This window comes from Prionailurus viverrinus, chromosome A3, assembly GCF_022837055.1.
Source record: "Prionailurus viverrinus isolate Anna chromosome A3, UM_Priviv_1.0, whole genome shotgun sequence".
NCBI lineage: Eukaryota > Metazoa > Chordata > Mammalia > Carnivora > Felidae > Prionailurus > Prionailurus viverrinus.
This window is the reverse complement of record NC_062563.1, coordinates 58,718,818-58,741,646: the sequence shown is the minus strand read 5'-3', so window position 1 is coordinate 58,741,646 and position 22,829 is coordinate 58,718,818. Positions and strand designations below refer to the sequence as shown.

General features: G+C 41.3%; 2 protein-coding genes across 52 annotated transcripts in view; one reads left to right on the top strand and one right to left on the bottom strand.

The window, feature by feature from the left end:
* Window positions 1-11,685, bottom strand: part of RFX8 (regulatory factor X8) — a 257,873-nt gene extending 246,188 nt beyond the window's left edge. Inside the window, exons 1-3 of one of the 3 annotated variants that reach the window (XM_047851627.1) lie at window positions 11,619-11,685; window positions 10,797-10,936; window positions 5,652-5,747 (exon numbers count right to left, since the gene is read on the bottom strand). The gene's annotated coding sequence lies outside the window, so the exon portion shown is untranslated. Of the gene's footprint in view, window positions 1-5,651; window positions 5,748-10,796; window positions 10,937-11,133; window positions 11,511-11,618 lie in introns of those variants that run through there. The other 2 variants (XM_047851625.1, XM_047851624.1) reach the window with 2 other exon arrangements.
* Window positions 10,728-22,829, top strand: part of MAP4K4 (mitogen-activated protein kinase kinase kinase kinase 4) — a 194,069-nt gene continuing 181,967 nt past the window's right edge. For 48 of the 49 annotated variants that reach the window (XM_047851620.1, XM_047851613.1, XM_047851622.1 and 45 more), the window contains exons 1-2: window positions 11,780-12,043; window positions 12,386-12,451. In XM_047851620.1, the coding sequence (XP_047707576.1) occupies window positions 11,987-12,043; window positions 12,386-12,451 (123 nt within the window). In that variant the 5' untranslated portion in view covers window positions 11,780-11,986. Of the gene's footprint in view, window positions 10,809-11,779; window positions 12,044-12,385; window positions 12,452-22,829 lie in introns of those variants that run through there. The other variant, XM_047851577.1, reaches the window with a different exon arrangement.

Sequence of the window (22,829 nt, the reverse complement as noted above, 5' to 3'; positions counted from 1 at the left end):
AAATATATTGGCAAACCTGGGACTACTCTCTTTTAGTAGGTTTGTTTTTCTTCATTTTTAGTGAATTTAAGTGTGCATCATACATGATGATCCTTGGCTTTCCAGTTTCGACATTCCAAAATGGTGTACAGATTCACACTTGGGGTTGAGCCTGTTTGCCCTTGTTCAAACCAACAAACTGGGCATTGTTTTTGCACCATCATTCAGAGCTCTAAATAGTTGTCAAGAATGTGTAACCAGACATGTAATTACCCAAAGTGCCCTTTTTCAGACCCCATGTTAACTAAGTGCATTCCCCTCATTTCTCACATTTACCAGGCTTGTTAGTGTCTCAAGATTGCTAGCCCAAAAGCTCAGAACTATCTGTGTCTAGGGCAGCATCTATTGGCTGGAATTCAGCAAATGTAGAAGAATAAAGATAATTACTTGTAGAGCAAGTTCAAGGGTTCCTTAATATAATACCAAGTTACTTCCACTTGTCGAGTGACAGAATCTTTTACATAAAGGATTTTCTCTTGGAGAGAGGCAGCCTGATGTAGGAGAGCAGGACAAGTTAGACATGGTCTAGGCTTCTCTGCATAAAGTGGTGTGACCTTGAATAAGTCAGTACCCTCACCTAAATATGACCCTCATTCTCTGAAAAATGCCAATAGTCATAAAGCTATATCATTCCAAGGATGTTACAAAGATCAGAGGAAATACTGAGCAGGAAAACCCTTTGTTAACTAGTAAATGTCCTGCAATCTTTACAACTGCTTTATTTATTGAGAAGCAGTAGTTTCATGCTTTCTAAGGACCACTGAACTCATAGCCTTGAACAGGCAGTGCACATCCTCTGTTCCAGCCCTTCTCTGTAGAGTGAGGGTCCTCCTTGGACCCCACTGGGAGATATCAGGTGGCTACCCATAAGGTATGTCTTGAGAAGTGATGGATGATCTACATTTCCCCACAATACCTCCTGTACTAGAGCCTGTATTGGAACTTGAAATACCCACTTTGAAACCTTCCCATCTCATAATTTGGCAGAGCCTTTTTAGAGAGTGACAAAATATACCAAGAACTTTAAAAATGTTCATAGTCTTTGATTTTGCAATTCCACTCCCAGGGATTTATCTTGAGGAAATCCTAGCATGTGTGCTATTTAAAATAGTGACTGATTAGAAATAACCAAAGTACCCAACACCACATGATTGGTTAAATAAATTATATTACAGTCAATGCAGCCATTAAAAATTAGATTGTAACAGAATATTTAATGATGTTGAAATGTTCCTAATATATGAAGTGAAAAGGAGGTCACCTAACTGTACAATTCTGATTATATTAAACACACACTCCCACACACATGCACACCCACACATGTGTTTGCTTAGAAAAACAAAGTAAATATATTAAGTGTTAATGATTATTGGTAAGGATTATTGGTTAATTTTGTATTTTAGTATTTTATTTTATATTTCCCCGTATTTTCTTCAAGGAATACATATTATATTTATAATCAGAGAAGGTAATTTTTTTAAGTTTCTTTTGCATTAGAGAATTAAGTCTTCAAAAACTTGGTAAAAATGTGTAAGTTACCTAAAACTTACTGGTCAAAAGCATAAGTTGTCCATGTGAATCTAGTTTTTAATCCTGGATTTGCTACGTTCTAAATGGCAATCAGGGCCAAATCACTTAATGTTTCTACATCTTGGTTTTCCTTCTATGACATGGGGATAGCAAAAGTGTCTGCTACTCAGGGTCATTGAGGATGAAATAATGTAGATAAAGTCCTGGCACACGGTGAACACCCGATAAAGTAGGGCTATTACTACTACCAGTAGCAGTGCTGGGAGAGCTACTACATTCCGCTGCACACTACCCCTGTGACATCATCACAGGTAGTGTATCAGTCTGATTTGTAGCTACCTTCTTGCAGAATAGAGAGGGGGAGTTGGGAGCAGAAAATGTTAAGGATTCAGGGGCCTCAGAGCTCTCCACTCAGTGGGGAGAAGCGATATTCTTTTGTATCCAGATAAAATCCTTGAGAGCAAAAACTGCCCCACTTTAACTTTCCTGACTTACAATGTTCAGAGTAGCCCAATACCAGCTGCTGGAGGAACAACATATTCTAATTTCCTGACTTGTACATAGTAAAGTTTCATTGTATTGACAGAGTCTTGCATTTAATTTCCTTAGCTTTTTAGACACAAAGCATTCCTAACAAGAAATTGGAAATAAAAGGGAATAACTACACAATGGAATACACACGCTGATTTGAATATGTCACTGAATCTCATAAATACTTGTTAAAATAAATGCATGGATGTAACAAGGGAAATAAATAGTTTTGCTTCCAAAAGCAATATGATCATACTTAGAAAATATAAAGAAAGTCATCCTCATTTTATCCATGCCACACTATATTCCCTTATTTATATTATTACATCAAGAACTTCTGTCAAACTTAGCAAAAGACAGAGTTCTTTCAAAAAATTAAATAAACATGCTTAAATTTCAATTTAAAACAAGAAGCTATTTCTAGCAACGCAGTGGGAAAAAGTCACAAAGAATAGTTCAAAGCCAGTAAGACACTATTTTAAAACATTTAGCTAATTTACAAATATCCCAGCCAAACTGGAGATTACTCAGTGCTGAAAAGTATTGCTTCTGGCTTTACAACAAGCAAATTAATTTCTATTTGGACCATTTCTTCTTTAGTTTTCTTCTGCCTTTTCCCCCAGTCATCTGTTATATACTTGTAAAATGGTCTAAGAAATTTTTTTTTTATCTAACTTAAAGGTAATTCTTTATGGTGATTTACAAACTGAAGTCATTCATTATAATAAAGTCAGTCTATTTGAAAAATGAAAGTAACTTGTAGCTAATGGTTAGAAGAAAGTTTTGTGTGATTTTTAAATTTTGATGGATTTAATACAGTGCTACAAACTCAGTATATGCCTAATAAATACATGTTAGATAAGGAGAGGAATGGCAAGAGGGACGGTGAGGAAGTCACAGCAAAAACTATCAAAAACCACTGCTTTTCTAAACCATCCATGTGCTAAACTGGAAACCACTACATGAGGGTAAGAAAGAATAATAGTCTTCAACTTCTCTAAGAAATATCGAAATCATTAAATTACTGTTATAGGTTGAATTATGTTCTCCCCAAAAAAGATATGTTGAATTCCTAAACTCCAGTACCTCAGATTGTGTCCTTATTTGGAAGCAGGGTGGTTGAAGATATAATTAGTTAAGATATTGTCATCCTGGAATAGGGTGGACCCTTAATTCAATATGACTGGAGTCCTTTTGAGAAGCTGGCCATGTGAAGACACAGACAAGGAGAACGCCACATGATTGGACCTATGCAGCTGTGAGCCAACGAACACCAAAAATTGCCAGCAAACTACCAGGAGTGCAGGGAAGGACTGACTCTCCTACAGGTTTCAGAGGTAATGTTGCCTACCAATACCTTGATTTCAGACTTCCGGCCTTCAGATTGTGAGACAAAACATTTCTGTTTTAAGCCATCCAGTTTGTGATATTTTGTTAGGGAAGCCCTAGAAACTAATACAATTACTTTATTTCATTTTCTTTTAAAATTTAAGTTTGTATTTTTTTTTTTAAGTTTATTTATGTATCTTGAGAGAGACCAAGAGAGTGCAAGTGGGGGAGGGGCAGAGAGAGAGGGAAAAGTCTCTAGCAGGATCCACACTGTCAGCACAGAGCCTGACCATGGAGCTCGAACCATGCAGCCGTGAGACTGTCACCTGAACAAAAACTAAGAGTTGGATACTCAACTGACTGAGCCACCCAGGTGCCCCTAAGTTTGTATTTTTTAATTCATAAAATAGATATGCTGCTAAAGGGAATTTGTAGAATCACTTCTTGAAAGGAAAAAAAAATGTCACAGTTTTGTCAGCCAAAAAGTACTAAAATTTGATGTATTTCCTCCCAATTTTTCCTTGGAATAGTTTTTAGCTTTTGTGCAGCTATGACTATAATCTCATACAAACTTACAGTGATATTTTCAATTAGCATTACAACATACATTTCTCTATTATTAGACTTTTCATAAACATTCTTTAAATTTGTCAATATAAGCAGTGTTGCCCAGATTATTGTTTGTAACTCTATTTTATAATTCTTCTGTTTTAACTTTCTCATTCTTTTGCACCGACTCTGAGAAATTAAAAATGATCATCTCATCAACTTCTCCATAATGTGCTGTGTGAAAAACAGGAGGTAGGTTATTTAGTAAAAAACAGGCTGTCAAATAGACCCTAATAGATCACAGTCACACTTATAGACAGGAATCCTCAGATCTGTGTAGAAGATGTAGTAGGAGAGTGAAACATTTGATAATAATGAACCAGTTTGTGAATATTTGGTCTCATGCACCAGTCTGGGTGCTCTAACCACCATGACAATGCAGCTTCTGGTAGTATGGAATACAGACCCTAGGTTTCCTGATTCCCACTCCTGCATCATTTCTACTCAGGTCATGGCCATGATTTAAAAATGCCTAATGTGCTGCTTAGTTTTGAACTCAGCATAAACCTATCTAACAGATATCTGTGTCATATTATCACAGAAATCTTGGTTCTAAGTATACCTTCGCTTGAGATTTGTAAACTTTTCTTAGCCATGGAAATCTTGTCTTCATAAACTGTTACTCATATTCCCAATTTATAAAGCATAGAAAAGCAGAACCTGTGTGATGGCAGGGAAGCAGCAATAATCTCAGCAGCCCTATTACTAACTCCCTTGACCTCCCTTGGGATAGAGGCAGCCCCTGAACTGCCTCCAAGGAACCCTAAGGTTCAGAGAAACACTTTTTGTAAAAGAGAACACATAGTCTAGTTCTTTATCCACTTTGTGTTTAAAATGGCTATGCAGAAAGGGATTTTCTTTCTTTTTAAAAAAATTTTTTTAATGTCTATTTTTTTTTTAGAGAGAGAGAGAGAGAGAGAGAGAGAGAGAGAGAGAGAAAGTGGGGGAGGGGCAGAGAGAGAGGGAGACACAGAATCGGAAGCAGGCTCCAGGCTCTGAGCTGTCAGCACTGAGCCCGATGCGGGGCTCGAACTCATGAATCACGAGATCGTGACCTGAGCCGAAGTCCTTGGACACTTAACTGAATGCGACACACAGGCACTCCAGAAAGGGATTTTCTTAAGGTCGGAAGTGTGTAAAGAATTAAGTTATGAAAAACAGCTTTTCAATTTTTCCTAGGCCACTGGTTCTCTCTTCTGAATGACTGTCTTGTTCCCAGTTCCTGGAAATTTCAAAATGGGCAGTGACATTTCTAACTTGGCTTATGTTGTAGCCTTTTCCAAAGTATTCCCTCTTTAATTCTTCTTGCCATCTATTGGTGCCCCATTTTCTCTTCATTTTGTCCTCTCTACATAATTGAAGAGCAAAGTTGTGATTCTAAAGATTATTTTTGTGTAGCACTTCTCCACAAACACTATTATAAATCTGAAGCCAGCTAATAATGATAAGTTCTAATGCAATAAAAGATGCAATTCTGTGAGAATAAGTGGTTTTTCCTTTTTGTGACTCTGATTTGCATTTCCAGGAGTGATAAAGACTTTATGCTGATCCAAACAAACTTTCTCATCCAGCTCTTCCTCTCCCCAACACCAGGGGCCCCACTCCCAACTAACCTCAAGGAGCTGTCTTTAGCCAACAATTAGGTGATCCAGGTGATCCATGTCAGTCATTGCTGGCTTCTCGATCTGGTCCTGATGATTAGTTGGCCACTAAATATAGAACACAGACATAGATGAGAAGATGAAAATGACAATTATATTTGTTCAAAAGAATAAGAAAGGCCTCAAATTTTGTAATTCATAAATATGGCATTTACAGTTCATAGTTTGTCATCGGTAGGTCACCACTTAATCTTTTTTATAGAGCACACTTTATAGAGTATGGAATATTTTGAGAGTAGAATCACTATAATCAACTGAGAACTGCAAATCAATAGGACTGGCCAACTTGCACTAATGGAGCCTTGTGATTCATTAATTTTTAAAGGAATAAACTTGATTATGATTGAACTCCTCTTCAATGGAGGTTCTGATGCATACTGGCCAGGATCTGATCTATTTCAGTGGTGACATATTAAATAACTGAACATGAGAGAGGCCCATTGGTCTAGTCATTTCCTGAGATTTCACTGTAGAGGACACAAATATATGATCAAATATAAATAAAAACTGTTATCTCTTAAGCTAGCAGGACTACCTTGGTCTACCCTTGGCAGAGCCTCTGATTTCATTCACCAAACCCTCTATCAAAAACAGACATACTTGACAACTATTTAATGTCCCCAACCAGCTTCTCCTAACCACTTCCTATGGCTCACATCTTGATTTCTAAGGCTACGGCTATCTCTGACTTCATTCTTGAGACCCCTTGAGGATTTTTTACATAAAGGACTTTTCACAGTGGAAGTTGATTGAAGCAATCCTTATATGCTTATTTGCAAAATACAAATTTACAAAAAGGCTAAGTTAAGGGACAGTAACCCCCCTCATACAACATTTCAAATAGGTTTTCTAGAACTAGCAAGTTCCTCTGTGTTTAAAACACTGTTCTGTTTTTTATTTTATTTTTTTTTCAACGTTTTTTATTTATTTTTGGGACAGAGAGAGACAGAGCATGAATGGGGGAGGGGCAGAGAGAGAGGGAGACACAGAATCGGAAACAGGCTCCAGGCTCTGAGCCATCAGCCCAGAGCCCGACGCGGGGCTCGAACTCACGGACCGTGAGATCGTGACCTGGCTGAAATCGGATGCTTAACCGACTGCGCCACCCAGGCGCCCCATGTTCTGTTTTTTAAATATATGTTTACAGAAAACTTTTCCTGAACTCATAAAGTAAGAGGAATCTACATTTTCTTTTTCTAGCTAGCTAGGTCCATCTAGCCCAGCTGCCCAGAGTAAAACCTGCTCCTTAACATACTCCTCACTGGCTCATCTCCATGTTTCACTTTTCCTTCTCCTTCACTTGGACTTACTGTGATCATCTCTCAAATAAACTACCTGCACCAAATCTCTGTCTCAGGATCTCCTTTTGGGAGGTCTGAACTAAGAGAACTTCCTCATGAAAGAAGTGACAACATCAACAGCCCTGGTAGCTAGGGTAGGATGTCTGTTTTGCCTGTGATCTGCTTCTTCTTTTGTTGCCCTTTGATCTGCTTCTGCACCCTACGCCTTCCATCCTGTTGTGCACTAGAGTAGTTGCTTCCTTTTAATTCAACTGATACACCAGTCAAAAAAGATTCTGACTCTACCAATGCTCAAAGTTGGCTTTTAAAGAGCTGAGCTTTGCTGCCAAATCTACAGCATTCCACAAGTTCCATTAACTTCCATTGCTCATATCAACCCTCTTCCACTCTGGTTAAAAGGTATGAGCAGTTGTAGGACTGAGGCCAGGGTGATGATATAAATGTGAGTTTTTAAGGTCCTGAGAGGATCTTTCAATCATTTCCATCCAAGTCCTTAATCTCACATGTTAGAAAACTGAGAGACAGAGAGGGTAAGCATTTGCTTAACACTTTGTCTATCAGAGAAGAGCAACTTAGATCTCTGACTCCTAACCTATGTTTTCCCTTTCTGGGATTTTCCTGAACACATTCCACCACTGCTTCCTTTGTTTGACTCAATTCCCCCTGCTCACTACCACTTCCATCATTTATTTCCAGTTGACCTAAGCCCTCACTGGCCCTGAGCCCTTAAGTTATAATCATGTAGTCCAGTTTCACAGATCTTCTGCCCTTCTTGCCCTCATACGGAGGTTGAAAATTTCTACCAATATTTTTGCAACAAAGAAAAAACTATGAAATAAGTGAAGTGATATACAGGGAGTTGTCACTGATGACCTCTTGCATAATTGAGTTCCCCTTGGGACTTGTGTGACTGGGTAACTGTCGTGTGGCCCATTGTACCCTGGGAAGATACACATTTGTATCTCATGGCCTGCTGAATACATGAGCATCTAACCTGCCTGTGGAGCTCTTGAAAGCCAAGGCTAGGCTGTTTCTCCCTTGACTTGACTGATAATCTGGCTTCTGTTTTTAACCTCCACATCACCCATGCTTTAGCTTTTCTGGTCCCACCTAACCTGTCTAGCTTTACCTCTCAGGGTCTTCTGAATCGAGTCTTCTGGCCCAGTGTGGCCAGGTTCCTAATTTTTCCAACTTCACATTCCTTGTCTAAGCAAGCTATCTTTTCTTCCAGCCTAAAATGCCAAGTTAGCATTTATTTTCCAGATTATTATTTTGATTGTCTTTTTGGGTCAGTTTATTTTGTGGTCTCAAAGAGATTCTTAGGAACAAGGGCCATGACTTAAGTCTACTTCTTGGTACCACACAGCATATGGCTTATTATGGACTGAATGCTTGTGTCCCCCTTGTGTTGAAACTCTAAGCCCCAATGAGGCTATATTTGTATATGGGGCCTCTAAGGAAATAATTAAGGTTAAATTCATAAGGTCATAAAGGTGGGGCCCTGATAGAATAGGGGTGGGTGTCCTTATGAGATACCAGATAGCTTTTTTTTTTTTTTTTCCCCTGTGAAAACCCACATGAGGACAATACTGAGAAGGTGGCCATTGCAAGCCAGGGAGAGAGCTCTCACCAGAACCCAAATCAGCTGGAACATTGCTCTTGGATTTCTAGCCTCCAGAACTTCGATACAATAAATCTCTGTTATTTAAGCCACCCAGTCTATGGTATTTTGTTATGGCAGCCAGAGCTAACATAGGACTGTTGATTGAGAAAATGGCCCTCACCCTCAGATCTCAAGCAGAGTTACAAGCTGGGTAGGTGTCAATATTTCTGTGTGAAAAGTTAACTAACTTCCCACAGAGTCCAAAACAAAACCTTCCTTTGTCACCACCAGTCAACAACTGTATCCTTTCCTGTGTTCCTGACAACATCGTCCCAAGTGCGAACAAAGCTCTAAGCCACAAGTAAATCTTTTATCTTCTTGTCTACACTAACTCTGGCATCCTATCAGATGCCAAATCTTAAGAGAGTCTACTGGCCCGAGACCTTGTATCTGCTTTTTCCAGGCCTTATTACTCTGTCCTGTGCTTTTAAGATGGCCTCTTAATGGTTCTTCTAATCTCTAGTCTTCATCTTATTGACAGAAGAGGAAACAAAGGCTCAGAATTTAAGTAACATGTTTAAGGCTGCACAACTGATAACAAACTAAGTTCAAACCTAGTTTAGTTTTGCCTCAAATCTAGCATACTTTCCACTAGACCTGTTTAATGTTCTTCGTATACAGCCAGAATTCATAATGTTCTGCCTTTAACTATAGCTATTCATGAGACTCTTATACCCATTATCAAATTGTAAGCTCTTCCTTATATCTCAGGCAATAGCTAAGCCAGCGCCTTCAACTGGGTAAGGTACTTCAAGAAAAGGTACTGAATTGAAAATGGAATGTAACCATCACAATGGTGACATGGGAAATAACAGTTTAGGAGAGACAGATTCAGGGAAAGCTTGTAGGAGAAGGAAGAGTTGGTTCCTGAGCTGTGCTTGAGGTGATGATGGAGAATCTGGCTAGGCAGAGAAGAAGTGGGTGATCAGAGGTGGGCCTCAAAATCATGAGTGAACCTGTGGAGGGAGGCTGGCTTGGGGTGGGGGGGCTGCGTTTCTGCAGTGGGTTCAGCTGTGCTCACCAAGGAAGTCACTTAACTTCTTTACATGTTGGTTTTTTAATGTGTAATGTGGGAAAAATAAAAGTACCATTTGGGGTTAATGTGAAGAATAATGAGATTATGTACGGTAAATGCTTAGCACACTGTTTGAACCTAATATGTGTTACCTGATACTAATAATACTACTAAATATTAGTGGTAGTAATATGGTCTGAAGCATGTCATACACAGCAATCTAGTTCTCTGAGTAAATAATTTACACTCAGATAATGCCATTGCAGTGAATAGATTAAAAAACAAGATCATTGAAACACTCTACTTCAATTCACAGGAACACTTTGGTTACTATGACTTCCCTAATCAATGGATTCCAGGAGTCCCTCAGAAGGGATTCTCATAGTTGAAAATCTTCAAGTCGTTGAGAGGCAGGAGAGTGCTAAACATATTCCGGGTAAAAGGTTAACTTGGCTGAATCAGAGTCTTAGCCTTTCTGAGTAGGCTGACCCAGTGAGAACCCCTATTCTACTTCCAGGCTGTGCTTTTAAGGAATTTAGCCACATTCCTTATCTTTCAGTACTTTGGTTTCCTCATCCTTGGATGAGGATGAGAATGTGGATAACAATACATAAGGGCTATAAGACAGGTTAAATTGGGTCCTGTACATAAAGCATACATAATGGTACACAATGATGACAGTGATGTTTGTGAAGCCTGATTGTGAAGGGCCTTGGATTTTCATCCTGTAAGGCTTTTGTTCTCAAAATGTGATCCCTGTAACAGCAATGCTAGCATCATCTGACAACTTGTTAGAAGTACATATTCTCAGGCCGATCCCAGACCTGCTGAAGGTGGGGTCAGCAATCAGTGCTTTTACAATCCCTCCTGGTGATTCCGACGCACTTCGGTTTCGAACCTGCTGTGAGGTAATAGGGAGCCATTGAAAGTTTTTGTACAATGGAATGGTGTGATGAAAATGGTCCTAGTGCGCAGACAATATATCCTTGTATAAGAGACTCAAATTGCCTAACTACGGAAAAGCTTCCAAAGTTACTGTTAGAAGCCTGTTTATTGATCCTTAACGATCTTAGGCACAAACTGGGGTTAGCACTTAGGGCCCCAAGCACAGTGCTCACCTAATGAAGGAGGTAAGGAAGTCAGCGCACGGCAATTAAGAGAAGCTGCTTTGGATACTATTTCCACTGAAAGCCTTGGGACCGGACGGCCAGGTGATGCTCAACGAATTCCTCCCCTACGAGCGTGTCACAAACGTAGCCTGCAAGAAAGGAAAAGAAAACCTTGTAGGGAAACCGGAAATGAGGGTCTTAGGGGTATAGAATCTGGTGGTGGGGGAAGGGGGTAGGATACGCGGGGGTAAGGAAAAAGGGCGGCCCCTCGTTGGCCGGGCTACACCCCCTTCCCGTCCCTTTAGAGCCCGGGCGCGGCCGGCGGGCGGGGCGGGCCGGGACGCACCCCCTGCCGGAGACAAGGCTCCGTCAGCCTCTGTGCGTTTGGGGCCAGGTCGATCCTGTTCCGTTCTGTTAGCGCGAGGTGGGGCGTCTCCTCACCCTCGGCACCTCACCGGGGACATCCCGGTCCGTCTCGTCCCTACTCTGGCCCTTTCTACGAGCGCCGCGCCGGCCGGTAGCCGCATCCCGGCCGCTGTCCGCGCTGCCCGCCGGCCGGCCATTGTTCGGGCCCCACCCCTGCTGAATATTCACGCCGAGCGGGCGGCTCGCCCCGCGCCCTCCCCAGCGGGGCTCGGGCTGGGAGTGCGTTTCCGCTCGTTTTTCCTGCCGGAGAAGGAGAGGGGGAGCTGTTTTCTCTCTCCTCAGAATATATTTTCGGTGTCCCGTTTCTCCTCCTCCCTCGCCGCCGCCGCCCCCTCCCTCCCCGCCTCCCTCCCCGCCTCCGCCCCCGCCTCCCGGGTTATCTTTGTCTCGCTGCCTCGCGCTCACTCGCTCAACTCTCGGCGGCGCCGCGGCCCCACGCTCCGGGCCCGTCCTCCAGGCGCGCGGCGCGGGGCGCGGGCGCCGGGGCCTGAGGCGGCGGGCGACGCCCGGGGGCCTGACGGCCGCCCCGCGCCATGGTGTGAGCGCCGCCGCCGCCGCCCCGCGCACGCTCCGTCCGCCCTCCGCGCGCGGCCCGGGCCGGCCGAGAGCCGTGACCAGCCCGCCGCCGCCGCCGCCCCCGGCCTCGCGAGGCGGAGTCCGGGCGGCCCGCTCCCTAGCGAGGAGGCGCCGTCGGCGGCCTGGCCTGTGACGGAAATAAATAGAGAAACAGATATATTTATTGGTACTATTTTGTTTGGTGGCAAAAAGGAAAAATGGCGAACGACTCCCCTGCAAAAAGTCTGGTGGACATCGACCTCTCCTCCCTGCGGGTGAGTGGCCGCGACGGGCCCCGCCGCGGGCGCGCTGGGAGCGGGGAGCTGGGGCCGCGCCCTACCCCGCCGGGCGCTCGGGCGCCGCCGCGGGCAGAGCCGCGGGCGCGGCGGCCCCTTTGTCTGCCTGCGTCGGCATGTGCGGGGCGGCGGGGCGCGACCCTCCGCCGGCGCCCCCACCCTGCCGCCCTCCGCGGCCCCGGCGCGACCCTCGAGCTCTGGGAGACCGCGCTGGGCCAAGCCCACCTGGTTTGCAAGCGCCCTTTCTCTCCGACTGCCCCGCTTTATTTATTCATTGTTGTGCTGCTTTTAAATTCTAACCCCTCCCCTCCTCTTCTCCAGGATCCTGCTGGGATTTTTGAGCTGGTGGAAGTGGTTGGAAATGGCACCTATGGACAAGTCTATAAGGTCGGTGTGGGGCGCCGTCTTTGTTTCCCGTGGCACGTTGAAACTTCTTGTTGGGGGACGAGGAAAAGGATGATAAACACGCCGCTGACTGGAGGCCACGCCACTTGGCCAAAGTTGGGAAAGGGGTTTCGCCTTGCAGTCCTTCTGTTTTTAAACAAGAGTTTATATTCAGGCTGGCCTTAAAAGACCTCACTCATTTCCTGGCTTTGAGATAAGGAAATAAGCTACACTCTTAGGCATGCACTTTTCTTCAATAAAATGGGAAAACATTTTTTTTTTTTTTTTTTCTATACGGCAACCTTAATTCTTTGGTTTTCTCCAATTCTGGCCCTCTGAGTTTGTGTGTATTAATGAGAATTCAGTATGGGGAGGCCTGGCCTATGATTATCCTGAGCCACTGCTTTGGCCTTCTTGAAAATTGTCTTCGTGTTGCCTCGTTTTAATGTTTGCCAAGTGCTGAAGGTGAGGAGTTTGGTGTTACCTGCGACTTTTGAAAAACTCTATCACACATCCTATTGATAGATACATACGTATTTTGGGGAAGCAGGGAGGGGCGTGTGTTTGTGCACTAGGAGCAGGAAAGAATTACAGCGTGAGGATTATAAAATCTGAATTCCAGGAATAACCTGTTTGACAGGTGTGTAATTGAAACAGAGATGAGGGAGAGTGAGGAGTCAAGAGGATGCCCAGATTGCACACCCACCCCAGGCCTGTCTCTCCCTCTCTCTCTCTCTCTCTCTCTTTTTTTTTTTAACACCCGCCCCTCCCCCCCCCCCCCCCCCCCAACGGTAAAGGAAACTAACAAATCTGGAGACGATGAGTCTTCTCTGAGTAGCTGACACCTGATGTGACTAACAGTGCTGTTCATTTTATTCAGTGCACATTCTGGAGCGTCTGAAAGAGCTGTAGGTAATGGAGCCACAGATCTTGAAAATTTGAAACAGAATGTTAAATTTCCCGGGTCCTGATTTATTTCTTCCTGTGAAACGTTTTCTATACGTAATTTACACTGGGGGTGTTTTCTAGCTGTTAGAGTGAGTACAAGGTTGGGATAGAAAAAAAAAAATCTTATGAAGCAGGGCTTTGTGGTTCACCCTGAAGAATTGTCATTGTTTCATTAAAAATGGAGGGAGGGGGTTGGAAGCTGACTGTAGACGTTTTCTTAGGCCAAATTAAGTGTGGATCCTATTGTCTCTTTTATGCTTTCTGAATAGGATTTATCTGTTGATTGAACGCCTCTCCCCAGCCCCAACTTCCCCTGGCCTGGCTATGTACTGGGCTCTGTACCGGCCTGCGGTCTGAACTTGAGTCTGTATTCTTAGGTGTTCTCAAGTGAATTAGCATGTGTTTTGTTGGTTAACTGTTGGGGCCGGGGCCAGGTTTTTGAATTTGAAAGGAAGCCCTGTTAACTCAGCCTGCTGGGCTCAACTGAATTTGGAAGACTTTGGAAAATTTTGGAAAAGATTGTGTTGCAACTCACTGAGTGGCCTGGTAACTGGCTCTAAGACGTTCTCCCCAGCCCCAGTGTTTGTTTAAGCCCCAGTCGGTTTTTTTCTAACCCAGTTTTTCTGGCCAAATCTAAGTGGTGAGTGTACTCTTCCAAGTGAGTTAGCCAAAGCTTGGTTTTGACCTGGTTACACAGTAGTTGGATTGTTTGTATCTTCCTCAGTCAGCATGGATGTGAAGGGCAGTGAAGTAAACTAGAAGCCAACAATCCATTTTTAAACCAGAAGAAGAAAGAAAGAATGAAACCTGAATGTGTATTAAGTGGCTTTCAGAGGTGGGTGTTCCTTATTGGTAGTAGTTTGGGCAGGTTCTTGTTTAAGTTTTTTTCCCTCTTCATTTCCTTTGGTTCTGTCCTCTCCTTCCCCCAAGCTTTTGGAATAGATTTGCTGAGCAGTGCAGTTGGGAAGTATTTGGGATACTGGCAGTGACACAGCTCTCTGACTACAAAGTCTGTACAGTTGAGAAGAAATTCTCAAATTATGCAAACCTAACAAATTAAGAAGTCTGTGCAAAAGTGGCACACACACAAAATAGTGCCTGAGATTTTGCTCACCAGCAGTTCTATTTTATTCTGGAAAAATTAAAAAAATACACAAGGAGAGAGAGTAGATCACCTAATTTAATAGTTACTAGCAGGTGACTAATCTAGTTTCATCTGTGGTCTTTCTCTCTCCATAGTGTTTTAAGGTAAAGCCTAGTTACCATTTCACTAAATGCTTCAGTATGTATCATTTTGTTTTTCAGATAATCAGATAATAATTCAGATAATGCTATTCTCAAACCTAAAAAGTTAATTCCTTAGTATCAAATACTCAGCGTTAAGGTTTTCCTGATTTTTCTTATATGTTCCCTTACTATCACAGCACTTATGAACTGATACTGGGAAGTTCAGTCTTGATAGATGATAGAAATAAGGGAGGCAGTTAATATCTCCATTTTCTTCTCCCTTTCAATGTCTAATTTCTAGAACAATTTACATTATGCAGAGGAGTTTATTTAGGATTTGTTGGCGTGATTTGTATATGGTGGTTTTGGGGTTGGATTATTGACACTTAAGCACTTGTTTATTGTTGCTAAACATCCACTTGTGTGAATCGCATTTGAATTGGGAAAATATTTGTGGTAATTTGTTGTTTATAAAGAAGCTTTTTTTTTTCCCCTTCACATAACTTCAGGTAAAATATCTTTAAGTTGAACCCTGTAGCTAATTTGTTCAATTGTTATATTTTCTATTTTTTCTGTGAACTTTTTATTTTTTTAGTGACTGTGGTTGCTTATTTTGAGAAGATTGTATTTATGTGAGGTGAATGAGTAAAAAGAGGGAGTTTTCTGGGTTTTGATATGTTTTATGAAAGTGCCTTTTTTTGGGTAGTACCCCCAAATTTGGTGACAATTGATAAATAGTTTGAGTATAGTTCAAGAGTATGTAACTATCTTAAAAGATTTGAAACACAGAATATATTCTATTTAGAGAAATTTAGTTTTTGCATTAGGTTTCTGAGGGATCACCATGAAGGCTATTCATAAATTAAAACCTAAGAAAAACATTGTGAATTTCAGCTTACGGGGTTTCATTCAGAATAACATTTATTTATAAAAGGAGCGTTTATAAGATGATCTTGTGCATGTTGAGTAAATCTAGTGAATTTTAGTTATTTTCATCAAAGAGGGACAGTGTGAAAAATCAAAACCAGAACAAATGCTTGTTTTTGTGTTATATTGGGTTTTATTATTTTTAATATTTATTTGACAATTTTTGTTTTTCCCTTGGGGTTACTGTTAGCTTGTTATTTTGTATTTGGTGAGCATACAGTGACTAGTATTCCAAATGTCTTGACTAGGAGAAGGAAAATCCTGCTTTTGGAAAGGTACTGTAGGTAGTGAGAGGGGAGGTTAGGGAGTTTAGAATCCAGCAGGTGCAATGTCTGGGGTCGGGGCTTGCTCACAGAAAGGATGGCAGCCTTTCTGGAGATTTGAACATCTTGACCCTGTCTGAACCTGTTCTTGGAGGGAAGGTAGGCTGTAGACCTTGAGTACTCTGGGTCCAAAGACAGTAAGCAGAAGCAACACAGAGTTTGCCACCTGTTAGGGCGTGGTGCTAATGCTGTCCCCCTCATATACTGAAGAAAAGGGGAATGGGGGTGTGTGACAGAAGGGCTGAGGGTGACTTTGAGGTTTAGGGAGTAGTGGCATCTTGGGGGGGAGAGATTATATGCTTGCCAGTTAAGGAGGGATGTCATTCTTTGAGCATTGAGGGGTCATTGAAAATTTTGTTGGGATTGGGGAACCCTTGGGAGTAAGTAGGAAACCTGATCAGATGATGTTTGGGAAAGGAGCAGGTAAGATGGTTGTCCTCAGACAGTGGTCCAGAAGACGGGAGGTAAAGGCCAAAACGGTAGTAGCAGTGGTGGTAGAGGGGAAGGGTTTGGGGCTGAATTCTTGGGCATTCTTCCTCGCTGAGGTCAACCTGCTAAATTCAGTCATTATCTGCAGGCTTTGGTCTTGTCCCTTCAAATGGGGACACTGTTTGCCCACTGGATTAGGAGGAGCCTTGGGATCTGTGAAAGTGCTAAAATTACTTTCAATTGCTCAGCAGTAGAGTGCTGTAGAAATCGTGTGGCTTTTAAAAATCATTAGTCTAACATTTTGGAGCAAACAAACTTGTGGGAGAGGGTTCTCTAAATGTTATCCCTTACGTGTGGCATCTCTTGTTCTTAACTGGAGGTAAAGGCATCCAGTGGGGCAAAATGAATTTTGAGGAACTAAACGTTTCCATTGTAAGAAGGTTTCAACTGCCGCCAAGTGGCATGTACAGACTTGTTCTGAGACTTAGAGCTGTGAACGCTGGAAGAATTCTGGACTTGGGTAAGGTGGGAGGAGGCCAACCCTGTTGAACATGTATTGGTGTGTAGCTCTCCTAAAAATATCAACCCCAGATTTCCAAAAACTTTTTCAATTAAACAAAATCATAAAAATAAAAAGACTTACAGAAAATCCAACCACCACATAAAATCCTACTCATGGTAGTCTTAAAATTTCTTATTGCTTGAAACTTTATAATAAATGTTCATTTGCATAGCTGTAATCTTGTATTTTTGCCTTTTTCTCTTAACCAATTTTGGTTATGTATATATTTCTATGTATTGAGATAATCCAAAAATATTATCTGGGGGCACTTTTGGTGCAGTGTGTGTGTTTGTTGGTTTTGCAGACTGATACTAGCAGGGCAAAGACTTTGAAGTAATACATCCTACTTTTGAAATAATACATCTCTGAACAGGTGTGCTAAGCCAAAGAATAAGCATCTAAGGAGTTTCATTCCCAGGGAACTAAAAATATTTAAACTAGAGATGGATGCTTTGACACATGAATTTTATACATAGTCTTTTATTTTGTTTCTTTGCTGGATTAGTAAATACTTGGTCATCTGGTTGTGAACAGCTGCTTAAGCCAAGAGATTGCCTACTCTTAGGGCATCAGATACTTTCTACTTCTTGCGTTGTATTAAATTTATGATGCCTGTGCTTCCTATCATTAGTATCAGTGCTTTCATTTTTCTGTATTCCATTCATTTTTTAAAAATTGGTAGACAGCAAAAGAATATTTAAATAACTGTACAAGTGTACTGCTTTCAGACCCAGCTTGTCCAGACACTGAATCAGAACTGTTGACCAGAGGGCAGCACTAATGTGTATAATAATGTAATAATCTGGAAGGCTCACTCCCCATCTTCTATATGGGTCTGTCATGAACATTATACAAAAATGTAGACCATAGGACAGTTGACTGTATTCGAGTCACGGGCTTATTCCAAGTAAGTTCTCAAAATCAAACAGTACTTATTTACAGTTTGTGATAATTTTAAGGGTTGAAACAATTGTTGGTTACCATCTTACCTTTTAAAAACAGTGCTTTAAAAACTTTCACAGATAGTGATTGCATATCATTTTACTAACTGCTTAGAAGTAGATTGCTTTTGAATATTTACTGCAAACAGACTTTTCATGAATTCAAGTTGGTCTTTTATAATACTAGTCTGCATTACCAGTGTTAAAGTATTAACATATATTATCTAATTTGGGATCAATTACTTTATGATCAGGGACTAGAGATTTCCAAGTACTTATTTAGCTTTTGGAAGATTTGGTTGGTATTTTGCTCTTACAACATGATAACAGCACAGTTGAATCAGGATATTTTGAACACATGGAGGGATGGCTAGGAGGAGAATGGAGAAAGCCAGGTGATGTATTCCCAGTGACCAATGTGGCAGCCATATGTTCTCAGGTTTAATAGTGTTACATGACTGTTCAGTGGACAAAATACAATATTCTGTTAGGCTGGTTGAGTAATAAAAGTTTGCTGGCATTATTCAGAAGAGAAGTAATGTGATGGGAGGCAGTTTTTTCTATAAGAATTTCACAAGCAAGAGTAAGTTTTAGGACTTTCCAAGTGTTTAAAATTGGGATATTAGAAATCCTGATATCTGTGTAGCGTTATGAGGAACTTAAGAACTAAGTTGAGGAGATGAGATACAAAACGTTGAACCATACAGGGCTGGTTTCATGCCACTCCCATTTCTTGCTGTGCTCTTATCCCAGCTGGGCCCTGGGCACTGTTGTGCATGTTGGGTATACACATAGTGGTGAAGGAAGCAGGCAGTTTGTTTATCCTCAAGAAATTCAGGAAGGACAGGGGAATGGACACAAAATGCCAAGTATGTAACATCCACTGTAAATCTTGTAATGTGTCTGTCTCCCTAGGTCCTCCGGCCAGCATACTTGCATTCAGACACAGCACATGCACTGGCGCATGGAACTGGCTCAGACTTGGAGTGTGCTTTTTCAGCCTCAGAAAGGCTTCTTTGTACTGTAAGATACAGTACAAACAAATGACTAGAAAAGTGAAATGAAAAAGTAGATATACAAAATACCAGCCTAAGTGTTATTATTAGAATCAAAAGATACAATGTCAAATTGCAATAAGAGTTTTTACAGTTATTCTGTTTCTGAAATTATCAAGCTTTGTACCCTAGTCAGTAGACCACACTTTGAGGAGCACTGAACTGGCGGGATTGATTCTGCACGGAGACGGGAGGGGGGGGGGGGGGGTCTTCATGAGCTCTTGGGTTGATTTGTTGCATCAGCAAGCTGGAGAATTGGGGCCATTGTCCAAGCCTAGCAGGTGTTCTCCCACCCTTGAGAAGTAGGGAACCCAGGGTACATTCTGCCCACAGCTTTGTGCATAATTTGCCTTTGAGCCCTGGGGCATCATTCTAACTATCTCAAATAGGGCCCAATGCTGACAAATTATCCTGTTACGTTAAAATAATTGAAAAAAACCACACCTGTACTTTATGACTTAAAAACTTTATTTTCATTTTATGATAAGTAGGGCCTTACAAAACCTATCAAAAGTTATGAATGCATATGGTTGCAACCAAGTGATCTAAAGTTCTCATATCAGATCATGGAGTATTCCTGTTCCCAAGAGGCATGCATCTATTTTCAGCCTTTAGTTGCTACTGCTGAATTTTACTGCTGTATTTCTAAATGATATGCTTATGTGGCTATTTCTTGATTTATCAGTTTTATGCATTTCTTGACTTCTTGTAATAGTAGTTACAGTTGTTGAACTACAGTTTTGAACTTCAATAGTAGTTGAAGATTAGCTCTTAAAACTCATCCCCTCCCTTAAATGAGTGTGTATATCATAATTTTGGGTTAAGATGATAATTGTTTATGTTATTATGAGTATGTAAATACCATTTATCTCTGAGCCACCGTCTAATAGGATTACATATCCTTTTTTAACATCCCTTCCCCCTTGCATTGGCATACGTTTTCTTTTGCTTAGTTTTCTATGTACCTGTGGTTACTTTCCCCTGAAAATGCCCTAAAAGATCAGATGCGCAGCAGAGTTACGCCTTTATCAACAATTTTTCCAAATGCTTGAATACCTCAGATAATTTATTGTTCCAGATAACCTGTTGATTCCCCCTCCGGGGGAGGTACCTCACAGCTGGCCAGGCATGGTTGCCCCTTAGACCTGGTACATAACTGTTCTCTTGTATCATTTCTGTTTCCTGGATACAATAGTCTTCGTCTTGGGTTTGCTATCTAATTTTCCTGAAGTACATCCTCCAGTAGCTTTATAAGAAAATGTGCATGGCATATAAAAGTTTTAAGTTCTTGCTTGGATGGCTGAAAATGTATGTATTTTTCTTTAACATTGGATTAAAAAAATTTTTTTTAATGTTTATTTTAGAGAGAGAGAGAGAGAGAGAGCGCGCGCGCGCGCAGGTGCGCACTGAAGCACGTGCACGGTAGCCCGGAAGGGGCACAGAGGCAGACAAGAGAATCTGAAGTAGGCTCCACCCTAACAGTGCAAAGCCCAACATGGTGCTAGAACTCACAAACTGTGAAATCATGACCTGAGCCAAAGTCCGACACTCAACCAACTCAGCCACCAAGGCACTCCTTTTACATTGGATTTTTATGTTATCTGGTAGAAAATATTCTGGGTTGAATACCCAGTTTTCCCTTGGAATTTTGAAGACATTTCTTTTTTGTTTGAGTGTGACCTGTTTTAAATTTCTTCTGAGAAGCTTTGGGGATACTCTATTTATTCCTGGAGTTCTTAGGTTTTATGAGTGTCTTTCATTGTCATTCACTGATCTGCATATTTAGTTAATTCTTTTTCTTTTTATCTGGAGATGTCCTTTTTTTTCCTGGGAAATACTTTTGTTCTCACCTCCAAGGAACGTCTCTGCTTTCTCTTTCTGGAAGTTCTTTTTTTTTTTTTTTTTTCTGTGTTTAGGTACCAGAGCAGTGCCAGGCACAGCCCAGGTGCTTTCATTATTTTTTAAAGCTTATTTATTTTGAGACAACGAGAGAGGGAAAATGTGTGCACACTTGTGAGGAAGAGGGGTAGAGAGAGGGAGAGAGAGGGAGACACCCAAGCAGGCTCTGTCAGTGTGGAGCCTGATGCAGGGCTCTAAACCAAAAACCGTGAAATCATGACCTGAGCCAAAATCAAGCCATCCAGGTGCCCCTCTTTCTGGAAGTTCTATTAGTCATCTCTTCAATTTATTTTATCTTTTACTGTTTTTTTTTTTGGTCTTTTTGCTCTGTTATGTGTTTGACTTTACATTTCAGTATATCTATTGCATTTTTAGCTTTAGTGTATTTTTAATTTATATGAGCAGCTCTCTTTCATATTTTTTGTTTTTGACTGCATCTATTCTCTTGTGGATATATCTCCTCTATCTGAGGATATTGAGTATAGAATTTTTTTGCTAGGTTGATTTTGTTGTTTTCTTGTCCTTCTGCATTTATTTTCCTGGTTTTTTTTTTTCCAGATTTTATTTTTTCCATTTGTTTATTTTGGTCTCTGTGTTTAATGCTAAAGATTTTTCTTAAATGCCCAGGTATTTCGTAACTCTGCTCATATTTAAGAGTAAGGCACTAGAAGTGAAATTGGAGGCTCAGTGTGTATGGGCAGGAGGCTGTTTGGTGATATCTCAATGTAAGCAGGGTCAGTATGTTCTCATGGATGGGGAAACCCACTTCTCAATACCTGTAGATCTTTTCCTTGGAGTCACTTTTTCTCTAAGAACACTCAGAGGCCTTTCTTGCCTATGGGCTATCTGTCTGTTTATTGGAGTTCTGGGGTTCAGGGTGGAGGAATAAGGCTGGAGCTCTGCAGTCTACTATCTTAACTTTTCAACCCTGTGTTGCAGTACTTTGTCTCATGTCCTCTCATCTGGAGCATTTCTCCTTCAGTTTCTTCAGAGTTTAATCTTTGGTTTCTTATGGATATGGTGTGATGTGAAATAGCCACCAGACTGTGAGACAGAGGAAGAGGTTCTGGGGCATTCAGTGACTAAATACTAGCGCTCTTGCTTTTAGCCATATATTTTGTCGTGTCAGTTGCTTCCAGATAATGATCTTCTTAGGGTTCTGTGGGGCTTATTACCTCACTTGGTGTCCTTCTCAGCAGGTACTTAAGTTGTAATGTTTTCCTCTTTAGTAAATGAATTGCTGCCCCATCCATTTTTTTGCTGTCAAAACCTGATAGAAATGATTTCTGCTGTCATCCCTTCCCCTTTATCTCTTAATTCTTCTGTTTACTTTAAGATCATTTTCATGGAATTAACGTGCATGACTCATGTGATCAGTCCACCAGACTGGAAGTTAACTAGAAGTTGTATCTGATTTTAAACTTATCTTTGATTTTAAACTTACGATTTTACTCAGGCGTTTGCTTCTTTTCGTCCAGAGCAATAACAAAAACACAACAGCAACAATATTGAAAACATTGCCTGAGTGCATGACCTCTGGGTTGATACTTAATTTGGGAGATGCAAGCCCAGGGAGATGAGGAAAGCAAGGCAAGGTGCAGAGCAGGGTGATGTTATGTATCACAAGTTTTGCTGCTGCTCTGAGTAAGCCTTGAAGAAGAGATATTTTTTTTTTCTTGAAGAAGAGAAGTTTGCTAAACGTGTTTGTTTGGGTTTTCCTGACCCCTTTCTTGAGGTGTATTTTATGTCGTGAAATGTACCCATTGTAAGTTTACATTTCAATGATTTTTATTTTTATTTTTAAAAATTTTTATTTTTGAGAGAGAGAGAGAGAGAGCGTGCACACACGTGTGTGAGCTGAGAAGGGTCAGAGAGAGAGGGAGACAGAGGATCCAAAGTGGGCTCTGAGCTAATAGCAGAGAGCCCACTGCGGGGGTCGAACTCCCAATCCATGAGATCATGACCTGAGCTGAAGTCAGACGCTTAACTGACTGACCCACCCAGGCATCCCTACATTTCACTGATTTTTAATAAATTTGCTGAGTGGTGCAACCATCATCACAGGTCAGT